This window comes from Rhincodon typus, chromosome 21 (assembly GCF_021869965.1).
Source record: "Rhincodon typus isolate 14 chromosome 21, sRhiTyp1.1, whole genome shotgun sequence".
Taxonomy (NCBI): domain Eukaryota; kingdom Metazoa; phylum Chordata; class Chondrichthyes; order Orectolobiformes; family Rhincodontidae; genus Rhincodon; species Rhincodon typus.
In genome coordinates this window covers 16,981,308-16,996,895 of record NC_063352.1, presented here as the reverse complement: position 1 = coordinate 16,996,895, position 15,588 = coordinate 16,981,308, and the positions used below count along the sequence as shown (strand labels likewise).

The window sequence follows — 15,588 nt, the reverse complement described above, 5'->3', positions numbered from 1 at the left end:
GGTCACCGGACTTGAAATGTTTGATTTCTCTTCACAGATGCTGCCAAACCTGCTGAGTTTTACCAGCAACCTCTGTTTTTTTTCCTGATTGACAGTATCCACAGTTCTCTCGGTTTTTCTTTGAGTATTGGAGTTGGGACGTCATGTTTGAAGTTGTACAGGACATGGATGAGGCCTCTTCTGGAGTGCTTTGTGCAGTTCTGGTCACATAGCTGTAGGAAGGATATTATTAAATTGGAGAAGGTTCAGAAAAGATGTTGCCAGGAATGGACGGTTCAAGTTATAAAAGTGGGTTGGAAAGGCTGGGATAACAACAGTGTGGAGCTGGAGGACTCTTCTTCACAAATGGGTCCCGACCTGAAAAGTCAACTTTCCTGTTCCTCTGATGCTGCCTGGCCTGCTGTGTTCCTCCAACTCCACACTGTGTTATCTCTGACTCCAGCATCGGCAGTTCTTACTACCCTGAAGATTCTGAGGGGGTTTGACAGATCAGATGTTGAGGAGATGTTTTCACTAGTGAGGGAATCTCAAACTAGGGGACAGAGTTACAGAATAGGGGACACTCAATTATAACAGGGATATGAAGAAGTTTCTTTTCTCATGGGGAAGTGAATATCTGGAGTGCTCTATCCCAGACAACTGTGGAGACTAGATCACTAAAACTATTTAAAGAAGATATAGACAGACTTTTGGAGGATCAGGGATTGATGGCTATGCTGAGCTGGCATAGAAAGGAGTTGAGGCCTGGGGCAGATCAGCTGTGATCAGGATAAATGGTAGGTCATGCTTGAAGGGGGCCGAATAGCTTATTTCTTCTCCTATTTCTATGTTCTTATGTTCCTTGACCCTGTCTTAAAAGTGCAACTCCCTTACACGGAGAACCCTAACTCTAACACTAATCCCAACCCTCCATTCCTAAGACTTGCCACTACTCTCCCTCATGTCCTGGCCAATTCATCCTTCAATCAACCTCACAAAAACAGATTAGTTGATCATTAGCTAACACAGTGTGGAGCTGGAGGAGCACAGCGGGCCAGGCAGCGTCAGAGGAACAGGAAAGTCTGATCATTATCATTTGATGAGTTTGCTGAGCACAGCGTTTCCTACACTACAGCAGCGACTCGCTTCAAAACAATTAATTGGCTGAAAAATACTGTGAGACGTTCTGAGATCATTGGAAGTGCTATATCAAGGTAAGTTCTTTTTCAAACAGCCAGCATAGACTTGATGGGCTGATCCTGTTCCTTTGTTGATCATTCTATGATTCTGTAACTCCACAAACTGTCACTTATTAATATATCCTTCAGAAGAGAATTCATTGTAATGTCAATAGAACCCACTGGATCAAACAGTGCTGGGCATTCCAGAAATGCTTTCAGTTGTGCCTGGAGGTGTGGGCAGCCACCATATCAAAGATATGACTCACATTATCAATCAGGATCAAAAAACTAAGAGAGAGAGAGAGAGTGGGACAACAACTGTGGAATCTAAGGTGAGAAAAATAAACTCCTTTTGCATCAACATCTGAGATAATGTTACAGATAAATAACAAAGCAATGTTATAGAAGGGATTGGAATTCAAATTGTCCTTGCTTCAAGGCTGGGAAGGACTGATAGATAAACGTTACATAATTAAATGCAGTTATCATAATGTCAATCTGAGATCATGGAACAGAATGAACTATCTATGTCAGGCCATATCTTAGGCAAAATTTACAATAACATAGTAAATCTAGGAAGGGGTATGTGCAAGAAGAGAAACCAATGTTTATCGACCAGTAAAATCAACACCAGGGTTATGAGGGTGAGGGCAATAAAGCTGGATTAAAGTAGAAACAAAAAGTGATATAAATACTAAGACCTTTCATCAGAATCCAGAAATACAGATTTGAAATGTTAACTCTGTTTCTCTCACATAGATGCTGCCAGACTTGCTGCAATTACAGGCATTTCTGTTTTAATTTTGGATTCTGAGCATCTACAGTATTTTACCTCTTGGATTAAAGTGAATACAGCCATTAAAATGTTAGATGGCAGATGCACAATGGATTGACTGACTTCCTTCTGAGTTGTAATTCTGAACAATTCATATCAGCTTAGGTCAAGTCAGGAGGCAAGGAGGACGGGAGGGCTGGACATGAGCTAAGGCTGGGGGTGCAGGGATTTTGAAGCTGGTGAAGTCAATGTTGAATAAGCTCCCAAGGCCCCAATGGCCTCAATATTGACTTCACCAGCTTCAAAATCCCTCCACCCCCAGCCTTATCCCATGTCCAGTTCTCCCCCTCCTTCTTGCCTCTCTGACCTGACCTAACCTAACCTGTCCATCTTCCTACTCACCTATCCACTTCACCCTTTCTACTGCCCAATCACAATAACCTGCATCCACCAATCACCATCCCACCTACCCTTCCGCCAGCCCCACTCCCCTCCATCTATTTACTTAGAGTCATAGAGTCCTACAGCACGGAGACAGGCCCTTTGGCCCAAACTGGTTCGGGCTGACCAAAATGTCCAACCACACTGACCCCATTCTCCTGCACTTGGCCCATATCCCTCTAAACATTTCCTATCCATGTATTCATCCAAATGTCTTTTAAATGTTATTAATGTACCCACCTCAACCACTTCTGCTAGCAGCTCATACCGGCCTCTGTGTAAAAATCTTGCCCCTCAGGTTCCCATGTATTCTTTCCCCTCTTAGCTTAAACTGATACCCTCTAGTCCTCGATTCCCCAACTGGGGAAAAAGACTGAATGTGTTCACCCTATCCATGCCTCTCATGATCTTATACACTTCTATAAGATCCCCCCTCAGTCTCCTACACTCTAAAGAAAGACAGAGCTCCCCTCTGGGCTCCCCTCCCCTTCCTTAGTCCTGACGAAGGGTTTTGGCCTAAAACATTGACTTTCCTGCTCCTCAGATGCTGTCTGACCTGCTGTACTTTTCCAGCTTCATATCTATTGACACGAGGTTCCGCCTGACATTTTTATTTTGGACTTCAGCAGCAAACTCCTTTCAGGACTGAATTTTATTGGTGGTTTGGGGGGACAGTGGGGGGGGGGGGGGTGGGGGTGTTGGAGGTGTTGGTGAGCACCAGGATGTACAGCTCTCTCCTCTGGCCCTGTAGAAACAGTACTTGCAAGCCCAGCAACTAAAGAGGCTTACAAAAGGCTGCCCTTTAACACCAGGGAGAGCCTTTACATCGTATTTATGGCAAGAGCTACCCTTGGGAGCTGCCACGGAGTCCTAGCAGCCTCCAGGAGAAGATAATATGGATTTGAAATCAAGCTCAATGTTCTCTGTCAGGGGAGGACTGGGACTCCCAGGAATGGGGATGCTGGGTACATTTCAGATTTTGGGGGCACAGTGGGCAACATCACGGGGGGTTGGGATGAAGTGGCAGGCTGCACCCAGTGGACACAGGGTACCCATCCCTACACAAAAGCAGATGACTTCTGTTCCTTTGCACTTTTTCACCGGAGATGTTGAAGTAGCAGACTATCCTCTGCATTCTGTTTTCTCCAGGCACACATATTATTGTGGGACAGGAAACAAGCCCTTACATGGCCAGGTGCTTTACCTGCTTGTGTCTTGTGGGAAGGAAGGAGAAAGGTAGTTTTTCTTAAAAAAAAAAAACACCTTAGATATTTGGATGAATATTCTGACATACCTCCTCCTAGGCTGCATTGGGAACTCATGATCACACAATCTCACTGTCCCTGAATTTATTTTGTGTTTGGAATTCATGAGCAGTTTATGATATGTATTCCTGGCATGTAGTGGAGGGTACAAGAAATTCCCACCCATTTTTTTGTCAAAGATAGTTTTTCACATTAAGACTCATACAGCTAGTGATTTTCGTCTTTTAGCAGCATAACAATAAGCTTACATTCAAAATCCCAGCATGTGATGATGTCCATCCTATGCCCAATGCAAAAGGTGTTGCATGGAAATAGCTTTCAACTAGCAGTTTGTGATCCTTATATCTGGCTGTACTATATTCAAGGACAGAAAGGGCATACACTGACGTTAGTGCATGTTGTACAATGCACAGAGCACACATCCCCAAATCCACCTCTTGTGGAAAAAAAGGAATGAAAATAATTGCACTGCCAACACTGGCCTACTCTGTTTTGGCTTGCTACAAAAAACGTTTGTTGCAAATTTATTAATTCTATCACTGCCAGATCTGTTAACATTTACAGTACTTCTCATCTACCCATTAACTATCAAACAGCAGCAGCATCACAAGATTACATTTGTGTTAATCATGACTCAGTTGACAGCACTTTTCAATCTGAATCTGGGTAGTCAAGAGTTAATGTCCTTTCCCAGAGGATTGAACACAAAATCCAGTCTATAATACTGGTGTCTGTAAGAAGGAAGTGCTGCATTCTTGGGGATTGCATATTTTCTATGAGACATTAATCAGAATTCCCTTCTGCCCTCTAAGATGGACATAAAAGATTTCATGGTACTATATTGAAGAACAACAGGACAATCCTCTCTAGTGAACTGGCCAAAACTTATCTCTCAATCAACATGACTGAAAAAGACTTAACTTGTCATTATCACATTACTGTTTGTGGAAGTTTGTTGCATGAAAATTGATGTTGCATCTCTTACATTCCAACAGGGACTACATTTCAAAAACACTTAATTGACTGTAAAACACTTTGGGACATCCCCCGATGATGAAAAATGCTGCATACAGTGTATTTTTTTTCCTCGCCAACATACAATGGAAATAAGTTACATAATGGAGCTAAAAAATGCTGAGTTTCTCTTCAAATCAGGTCTTGGGTTTTCATGAAAAGCTTAATCCCAGCCCACTATAGATATGCCTACATTATAAGCAGAGGGATTATATAATGAACAGCAAAAGGACCATGAGTCTTGTACAGCACAAAATAGCAGTTGTTAGCACTTAACAGCTACCATAGCTATCTGGGTAACATGTCGCTGCTTGTTACAACTTTGTGTAACCTGTTACTGTCAGCAGTGATGGGTCTTCAACAGAAAAGCAGGTTTAAACCCAAATGCACACAATGTCCTGGGGTTGATAACTGTGATTGGATCTATTTCTGAAGGTTTATCTCATGATATGCTTTCAATGATTGTTCCCCCTAACTACCCCGACTCATTCCAGCCCCACTGGTTGCCCAGTGCGTTCATTTCCTGTTCACAGCAAATTGGAAAGCAAAAGCTCTTCAATACCCCATTTGATGATATTTGTCTTATCAGTACATGCTACCCTTTAATTCTATTATTTTATTAGACAGAAAAATACTAAGGAAACCGTTCTTTAAATGTTAAATTTCCCAATGATACTTCCTCATAGGTTGCTTGCAACAGTGTCCTGGAGATGAATGTTTAATTCCTGGGCACTTGGCAGTCCTACAATTATCACTTCTATTTTAGTCTAAAGATTAAAACATATGCCTGTGCCCCCAAATAAAACTGTGTCTTAATACAATGACTGTACGATGGAATTTAACTTTAAAGCAGTCAATAATTGAAGTACTGTGCCTCGTCCAGGTACAGAAAGAAAACACAGTAATTACGTACAGTTCAAAGTGGAAGTAAAATTAGGGGAGTGCATGTTCAAAGTACACGTAAAAATTATAGAGACATTTTCTCCTCCATTTTTGAGTAGGCACGAATATAAAGTGGGGAACACCCACTTTAAAATTAGTAAGACTAAGAAAACATGTTCCATATATATCGAGATAAAAATAATTCATACCAAACTGGGTACATGATAGAGTTGAGTGAAGATGAGTGTTCAGCCCATTTGATCTTATCCTTCCAGAATACCAACCACACATTACCACGAATGGAGTCAGCCGTGGTTTAAATGGTTTACATCTCAACTAACTGTACTTGGTTCTAAGCCACCTATTCCAGTCACCGATTGCTGTGAAGAAACCCATTTTTCAGCCCTGCGCATGCCTTGCAAAATCTTCAATCAATGCCTTGTTCTGATGTATGTGTAAAAATTCGTCCAGGTTTACTTTCCCTACACTTCTTAAAAGTATTTTAAAACACCTGTAAGTTCCCTCAGTTTTCACAGCTGCATGGTTTGCTAGTAACATTGCCTCAAATCTGTTCAACGTTCTATGTTAATTAAAATGAACCAAGCTGCTCCAAGGCACACCTTAGCATCACTAATGGTACTGAAACTGACCATTCAGCCCAATTGGTCAATGCTGGTATTTATAGTTCACACAGGCGCCCCCATGTGATGTATCCTTCTATTACTTCCTTCTCCATTCAACTTGTCTTTAAATGCATCCAAGTTCTTCACTTCAACCACTGTGGTGGTAGTTCTGCAGTGTCATCACATTCTGGGTATAGACATTTCTCCCAAACATAGGTGAAAAAATTTTGGAGAAAAGATCTAAAATAGCAGGACTTGGAATTTTTAAAATAGTTATAAATAATTTTAGAACTTTTTGGGGCAATATTTTCACCTGTTCTTTGAGTGTAACTGCAGTAGAAGCCCAGGTAGCAACAAACTCTCCTGGTTTCTGTTGATTTTCCATTGCAGATTACAGTGGGTGATGAGGATAAAGCTGGGAAATTTCAGCCACATCACTACATTAAAGGTCAAAGCAAAATAAATTATAAACAGCTACACACATCAAACAAAAATATCACATATTTCCATATTAAGTCTTTGAAAAGTAGACTTGCAACAATCCCAATCAGAAGGATTCATGCACAAGCCTCCCCACTAGTTCCCAGTATATTATCCAGGGTGATTCCCTCATTACTGCAGTACTGTTGGATGTGCTGTCTTTCAGCTGAAACTTCCATTTGATATCATAGCTGTTCTCTTAAGTGGATGCAAAAGGTCTCATGAGACTTTGTTGAAAACGATCAAGGATGCTCTCTCCAGTGTTCCAGCCAGGATTTATCTCACAAGTAACATCACTAAAAATCTCATCATCCAATTATTACCATGTATTTCCCACAGTTAGCACAATTCAAAAGTTCTCATGTAGAAGGGACAAGGAGTAATTTATCAAGTTTGATGACAATAAAAAGTGAAGCAAAGGGATACTGACAACAAAGTGATTGGGCAGTAAGGTGGCAAATGGGTGTAAAACACAGGAAAATATGCAACTATTCATTTCAGCAGGAAGAATTAAAACCACAATATTTTATAAAACTGTGAGAAATTTCAAAGTGTCAGCAAAATTTGGGTGTCCCTATGTAAGGACGCCTGTAAGCTGAATTTTCGCTTCAGAGGCTGAGGTTTCAGAACTCAAATCCAATACTGTGGTAGGGTAGTTAGTGATCTGGTGTTTTTACAGGACTACCCCGTAATTGACATGGATGTGGTTCCCTGTCAAATTAAGGGTGGTGGGCAAGGTCTCAAAGCTGAAATTATTTATCATTTAGCTTCCAGCTTTTGGGAAACAATAGGTTGTAGTAGAGGAGAATTAACGGAGGGGGCACTTCAACATGAAGTTGCACTCTCATCAACTCTCAAAAAGTTTAAAGAAATTATCACTATGAGGTGTGGTGAAAACACTCTACAGGGTGTCCTTTACCTGTACCCTCAACCAGTCAGACACGAAAGGCCTTTCAGTACAGATGGTTCTTACCCCCCACTCTTGAAAACTGGGAACCAACTGGAAGTTCCAGTCAGCCTCCTATAAGTGTCCTTAAAAAGGTTTAAAACAATCCTAATTGGTAGTCCACTTTGGCTGACTCTCAGTTTCCTGGACTTGCCTTCCTGAAAATGGCTGGCATGAGGACAAGAGAGAAGAAACTCATACTCAAGTCACTGCTGGATTCTTAAGGTCTCTCTAGCTCTGCTCCAGTCCTTGACAGGGTGTAAAAGTTCTGCCAGAATGTTAACATGCAGGTACATCAAGCTGTCAAGAAGGCAAATGTCACTTTGCCTTTATTGTAAGAGGAAGTCTTGCTACCAATAATGGAGCTTGGTGAGACCTCATCTGGTGAATAATGCAAAATGTTGCTCCCCTTATCGAAGGAATGATACCCAGAATCTATTTCACAGGCTGGACAGGCTAGAAGTAGGGGATATGATTTCAGGGTAAAGGGTAGATCATTTAAAACAAAGAAGAAAAGGAAATTATTCACCCAGAATGTTATCTATCTTTGGAGTCCTCCAATTCAGCAGCTGTGGACACTCAGTCAAATAAATTCAAGACTGAAGTAGATTTTTAAGACACAGGGGCAAATCAAGGGATAAACAATTTTGTTGGGAAAATGGAATCAAGACAAGTCAGCTGTGATCTTACTGAATGGCAAAGCATAATCAAGAGGCACAATGATCTAGTCGTTCCCCCTAGTTCTTATGTTCTTAGTAGGTCTAAAACATTTTGGAATGTTCTGATATTGTGAAAGGTGCTCTGGAAATTTAAGTATTTTCTTGTCACACTTTGCAGTGATTGAAGACTATAACAACAATTTCAAAAGAAACTCACTATATCTCCGTGACTTTAAGTGGTGGCAAGGTGAAGCAGACAATTGCCTGGGGCTCAATAGTCTGCCTGAATTACACAGTGAATCACCTGGAACTCACTAAAGAAAATGGCTCCTGATATCGATCATTGGAAGTGTGAATGGGTAAATGTTAGAATTGGGCTTTATCATGATGCAGCATTCAGTCAAATAGCTCAATGTGATGACCATCTGGATAAGGTAGCCAAGGGTGCCATGGTAAATTCCATCCAGTAAGGAGTTACCGGAAAGGCAGAAATAATATTCGGTAAAATCAACTTTGAGTTTCTGTTTCTTGGAAATTCTATTTGAAAAAACATTGAATATCTTCCAGGTCAAATATGAAAAATCAAGGATCTGATTTTGTTAATTAATATCATGCAATATATTAAAACTTCATAAAATAATTTAATCACAGGCAAATTTAACTCAAAGAAGCAATCACTATTGGTACGAATAGTATAATGTTCTGCCCTGCAGAATATTATAATTCTTGAACAGAAATCATTGTTAGGCTTTACAACTGGTTAAAACAGCTATGCAATGTACAGAGATAAATTACAAAATATGCAAGAAATAGTGGCCATTTAAGATACTAGGTTCTATTAGGTTACAGTGCCCTGACATCAAATGTCTCGAAGTACAAAATTTTAAAAACATTCTCCGTGTGGGTATTGCTGGCAAGACTGGGATTTATTACTCATCCATGGTTGTCCTAAAAAGGAACTGGTGGACCACCTTCTAAAGCCATTTCAAATGACAATTAAGAGCCAAAGATGATGCTGTAGGACTACAATCACAACAGACCAGACAGCAGGTTTCACTTCCCTGAAGGGGATTCGTGAACTAATGAATGTTTCTAAAACCAATCCTGCAGCTTTGTATTTACTTTCATTAAATTATTTTTATTTGCAAACTTTCAAGATTGAATTAAAATTCTCAAATTACTGTGATGGAATAAGAAATCTGACTGTCTGAATCATTATTCCATTAACGACTTATACAGCCATTTCCATATTATTTGTGTTAATTGCACCAGGGAATAGGATGTCTAAGAGGATTTTTTTTATTCATACATTGGGTATGGGCATTATTGGCTAGGCTAACGTTCATTTTGCATCTCAAAACATCCTGGAGAAAGTGGTGCTAGATTGCTTTCTTGAACCGCTGCAATCCTAGTGAAGTATGGAGATGCAATGCTATTAGGAAAGGCTTTCCAAGATTTTGACCTATCGATAGTAAAGGAATGGCAACATGGTAACAAGTCAAGATAGCGTGTGGATTGCCGAGATCAGCAAAGCTAAATTCATCCCTAGCCTCATTCTGTGTCATAATCATATAACTTCCAAAGTAAAGGCTGAGTAGTAGACATTCAGATCGACTGGCTTGTAGAAAAGGAGGTGGCCAGCCAGCATATCCTTGCTATTGCTAAATTAGCAGAACAGGGTCAGGGGTGGTTTGAAGTTAGGGCTATGGCTCAGTAGGACCTCCATGCAAAGTTAAATTGTAATGCACAACCAAAATGGAATAATGGAAGCCCCTATTAAGTCGATGACCAATAGACTTTTTTGTAAATCACAGCACTACTTTCTTGAATATATTCAGAAGTTTAATTATTGTTGTGACCACATATTTAAAAAGAGATCAGATTATCTGGTAGAACATCAGGTTTCCTTGTAGAGCTCACTGTTCATATTTTTATAGTTCCCATTGCAATAGACACTCGTGACCATTTCAGACAATCACACATGTGAAATAAAAGCTTGAAAATACTTTTCCTTAAAAAGATGGAATTCACAAAAATGTGCTATTACTAACAGGCAAAGAAACAACATTTTCAGACTGTACAGGACCAGAAATGTTATTTTCCGGCTTCTTGTATCATTTATTAATGCAAAATAATTTTACTTAAAATGCTTTAAATTAGAAAGGAGGAGAAGGGAAAGAAAGGAACATATTGAACCAAAAAGACTTTGGGTTTTTTTTTACAAGAATGCAATTTTCTGAACAGCTTGGTTAAAGATCATATTCTTCCAGTAAAATAAATCAATGATATGCTGGAAAGTCATACCTGCAGTCTCCTAAATGCAATAAAATATACAAGTAGTCCACAGAATAATAAAACATTAAAAAGAATACAGTAGAAGCAAGCTTAATATACACTCAATGGTGCGAGAATAAACTCAACATCCATCTTCAAGGCTCCCCACCCGATCCCCTCTGAAGGAACTGCGTAGTTCGTAAGAAAACAAGAACAATGTGCAAGGTTGCCCCACAGTCTTGTGGATAAGCTCTGGAAAAGAAAGTACTGGCAGAGGCTTCTCAAACGGTCCATGCCTCTCATTCGCGTTAAGTCCCGTTGAGGCTTTAGGGAGACACAGCCTACTAATCAACAGCACCATTTTAGAAGTTCTTCATTATATGTTCTCCATTCACCTGAAACCATGTCCTTTCAGCAGCATTTTAGACATTCTTGCCATCCATTTGAATGCCTTTTCTTTTTCTCCATATATATAAAAAAATCAAGATGCCTCCCGTCAATTCACTGAGCAGTCTCATTCCACAATATTCCTCCTGATTGCCTTGGAATTAAGACAGTTTTTTTTGTCCATTTTCAATTTGCTGGGAAAACAGTTCTATTGAGGGCAAAGGGAAATAACAGTCGAAAAAAAGCACCTTTGGCAATAGGCTTTTGGCATGGAGCAAAAGAGATGTACGTGCATGCCCCCCACTGTAAGTCCTCATGTAGCTTATTTTCACCTCACATCTGCAAGAGAAGAAATATTAAAAATTAATGATAACACCAATGCTGCATCTTAAGTAAATAGCAAACAATCACCACTTTTTAGAGCACGGTTTGAAATGGGTCTAGTGTGCATTGTGGTTTAATAAATCAGCAGTGACATCTTAATGTCAAAGTCTTTGCTAATGTTTTCTTGGCAAGTCACTCACCCAAGCCCACATGTGTGTAGTAAAGGAATTTGATGATTGCAGACATAACAATGAGTTAACAGCAGATCATGTTGTAAGCTTTAACCAGTTATTTAAAAATATAATTAGCAAGCTTCTTTCATCTGCAATCAAACTGAATCAAGCTGAAGGACTGTACATAGATATACGCTTTTCAGATATCAATATTAAATCAACACGAGTGTGTAGCTGTGCCTCCTCCACTTAATTCTCTTCCTACTCCTGTTCCGGTTCCAAATGGGTCTTTCAGCTGTATTTCAGAGCAAACTGCTACCAGCAATTCACCATTAAGAACGTATTCAGCTGATTCTAATTCTAACCCAACTCAATTTCCGAATGTATTATTTTAAGCAGTAATCCCTGACTAGTGGTCGAGACTACACTGTGCAGCTGTACAGCTGCTCTGAGGATCTGCACACGCCTATCAGCGTGCCAACGTATTGACTTCCAGTTGCTGTCATCCACGAGCCTTGGAGGTCCATGCAGGAAAAAAATAATAGAGGGGACACTGGTCAAAACACTATCTTGGACAGGTCATTGTGTAGTGATAATATCACTGGACTTGTAAATCAGAACACCAGGTTCAAGTTCAGGGAACATTGGCTTGAATCACAATACAGCAGTCAGTGAAACTTGAATTCAATAAAAATCATGAAATAAGAAGCTTGCTTGTAACCCCTGCTGATTGTTGTAAAAACACATCTGATTCACTAATGCTCATTACCTGATCTAGTCGGCATATGACTGCAGATACATTGAAATGTAGCTAACTCTTAAGTGCCCCTCTAAGGATGGACAACAAATGTTGGCCTGGCAAGATATCAGCCCTGTTAAGACTGGCTCATGCAAGATCCACAGTAACATTTGGGGTAGCGTGGGTCGGGGTGGATACTGTCAGGTACCGCTTAAAACCAGAGACATTTTTGGGGCTAAATGTCATCATCAGAAACAGTACAATATTAGTGACGCTGGACTCCAAAAGGATAATGCTCTGGGAAGTAATTCGCTAAAGGAACAGTGTTCAGTCAAGTAACCAGAGGAAAGGAAACTGTAGCATGACACTGCACAGATACAAGATTTATTTTAAAACAAAGATTTGCAGAGCAGCCAATTATCAGGCTCAACACGAAATGGTATTTGGTAATCATCACCTCAGCAACTGAGCATTCCACTCAGTCCACAATCATCACTTCTGCATATGGATTGCTCAGTTTCCAATTCCCCAGTGAATAAAGGCACTGCCCAATATATTAAATCACATAGACCTGAAGCCTCCTTGCCAGTGCTCAGTTTAGTCAGAGTAGCAAGGCATAACAAATTGTTCCAGTGTTTCTGAGCTAAAGAGATGGGAGGAGCTTACATTTCCACTTCTGTCCTGACTGTTAACCAGGGGCTCTCTTACAAACTGGAAGGCAATGGGAACAGATTGAAACTTATCTGTCATATCCTTCATACAGACATGCCTTCTATCACATAACATTGCAATTAAATGTTGGCTGAAGTAGCCAAAAGTGAAACCATAAATAATAATTAAATAACAATAAATAAATGAGTAAGGGTAGTTTGGGGTGCAGAGGAAACAGAAACCTTACTTACTCAGACAAAACCTTTCATTTGGGCTAACCATTAGTACAAAGTGCATTTATGAACAAACAATATTACAAAAGTGCAGTCATTTCACGCAAAATCATTCGCACAGGGCAAGTCATTGAGATCTGTACAAGAAATCAAGCAGTCAGCAATCAGCAATAGCACAGGAAAAGGTCAGGCTAGGATTGTGCAGGTGCATGCCCTTCAAACCAGTGAAAGATAAAATAAGCAGTGAAGGTGTGAAACATCCAGCAGTGATCAGCTTCAGGAAGCATAACTCCCCAAAGGCAGAATCAGTCAAGCCCATCAAAAAATAATTTCTACCCAATCTCAAGGTGAGATGTGACACAAACTGGAACGTGATTGTGTTAAATTATAGCATCTGATTATTAATTTTCTCTGATGATTTATGCAGGCTGATATCAGTTATCAGCACAGCAGGTCCTACCTGAATGCATCCCAGAGCTTTTATGTTGGAAACACATCCTTGTCAGGTGCCAGTATTAACTTTTTACGCTTCCGTTTTTTAATTTTTTCACTATTTCTTCCTTTAAAGCGCTTTGGGCTGGTGAAAGGCCCTAAGAAAATGCACTTGTGTTGGAATTTATACAGATATCAACAAGTACTGGAGCTGTTTCTAGCCAAAAACAGATCACAATCTTACTAACTCAGCAGCTTTATCATACTTCATTGACTACTAATATGCAGGGTTATCATCTTTTTGTTCCGTCTCAAACTAATGAGGAGGCAGGAGGCTCAAGCCTTATTGAAAGGAAGAATCATTTCAACAAGAGAATTCAGAGCATGCGTACAGTAGCTCAGAGTTTTTAAACTCAATTTTTTAAGAAGTTCAATTGTTTTTTAAAATCAATTTTATCACTTTCCTGTTTTATTTACATTGTTCAATTAAATCTATTGGATAAATAACTACTACCGATAATTCAAAGGCTTAAGTCTTGAACTAAGCTCGCTAAAAGTAGGTCTGGACCAAAAAACTTCAGAGTTAGAAGAATGTGAAATACACTGACCCAGAAAGTCAGTGTAATATCACAGGGTAAATGATTGTTAAAGTAAATGGACAGGAACCAGGAAATGGGGATTAAAGAGTTGGCTGACAAAAGATCTCGATGGGTTGAAGTGTCCACTTTTGTTCCTGCCTCAGCTTTTGTGGATAATAAGGAACATTAACTTTAAACATTAACTTGCTCATACAAAACCTCTTACTCTGGGCCAGAAGGTCTTGATTCAAGACCCACCTGCCCTGGAAGAGGGTCATAACATGTCCTAACATGGTTGATTAAAATAACTACAAAATTTATTTCAACAAAGACATTTATTCTATTTATTTTTAGCCCTCATTAAAACAGCATACTAATAACGTTCAAACAAACACATTAATGTCTGCAAGTGAAATCAAAAGGTACAACTCCAATTCCAAGGTTTCAACTTCCAAATTTTTTGCGAAGATAATCAAACAAGGGATAATTTATAAGTCTACATATTGAAAATTAAGACTTAATATCTGGTTTACTATTTAGCAATTGCAAGACAGCCCTTAAAAACTAAGTAGTCTAGTTCAAATCCAATTGTAGCAACTCTACCAGTAAAAACTTTAAAATGTTACAATGCATCTGCTGAAGAAACTGCAAATTATATTTTAATATTGTGAGATGTACTGTTTAATAATGCTAAATAGATTAATAACAACTTCTCCTTAAATAGCACCTTTAACATAGCAAAACATCCTAAGGCATTTTCACAATAACGCTAAAGACAGATAAATCAAAGCACCGTAGATGCAGTCAAGTACCTTCATGTTCTCTGAATTCTGAATTAGAATGTAGTAATGTGCACATACATTCCAGGTGCTCTTCTAACCTGACTACGACCTCCTTTAATCTGGGCTTGCGCCTTATATACTCCACTTTTGCAACCTGTAAGTCAACAAAAAGTATGTTAATAGTCTTATCCTACAGTTGCTACATGATATAGTGAAGAAAATGAATTCAGGTCATGGGAATTAAAACAATCACTGTTATGGATTCAATACTTCCAACATAATTTAATGCAACTGACACTTTATGTAATGCACCCCATATTTAAAAACAGAACAAAACTATCTTATGTTTCCATGGGTAAACTGTGCGAACAACAAGTACAATATTGGATTTCGGGTTACTGAGGTGAAATTAAGGAAACAAAATGTATCACCTATGACAATATCCCAATTCAAAGCAATCTGTGGAGTGCCTCCCTCCAATAGTGCTGTATGTCCACTGTTTGAATGCAGTCATTAACCTCTTCTAGTCAACTGTGTTAATATACCACTCAAAGCAGCTTTAAACTTAAGTTTTCCAGAGCACTAAGCATTGTGTGAATAAGAAAATATTAAAATCTATAGTCAAATGTACAAGTTCAGTTTTAAGTCACAAAAATTATCCATGTAATAAACAGAGCAGCAACCGTGAAGCAAAAGTTATTCAGTACACTTGATGTAAACCTTTGAATGCAATTCTATTGGGCCTCTTCTATGCATCAACACTTAATTCC

At 39.3% G+C, this 15,588-nt stretch overlaps 1 protein-coding gene across 2 annotated transcripts in view; it reads right to left on the bottom strand.

Moving 5' to 3' along the window:
• Nucleotides 1–8,873: 8,873 nt before the first annotated feature.
• LOC109916423 (platelet-derived growth factor subunit A) overlaps nt 8,874–15,588 on the bottom strand; it is a 34,289-nt gene continuing 27,574 nt past the window's right edge. Inside the window, exons 5-7 of one of the 2 annotated variants that reach the window (XM_048609548.1) lie at nt 14,849–14,972; nt 13,487–13,616; nt 11,133–11,245 (exon numbers count right to left, since the gene is read on the bottom strand). In XM_048609548.1, the coding sequence (XP_048465505.1) occupies nt 13,507–13,616; nt 14,849–14,972 (234 nt within the window). In that variant the 3' untranslated portion in view covers nt 11,133–11,245; nt 13,487–13,506. Of the gene's footprint in view, nt 11,246–13,486; nt 13,617–14,848; nt 14,973–15,588 lie in introns of both variants that reach the window. The other variant, XM_048609549.1, reaches the window with a different exon arrangement.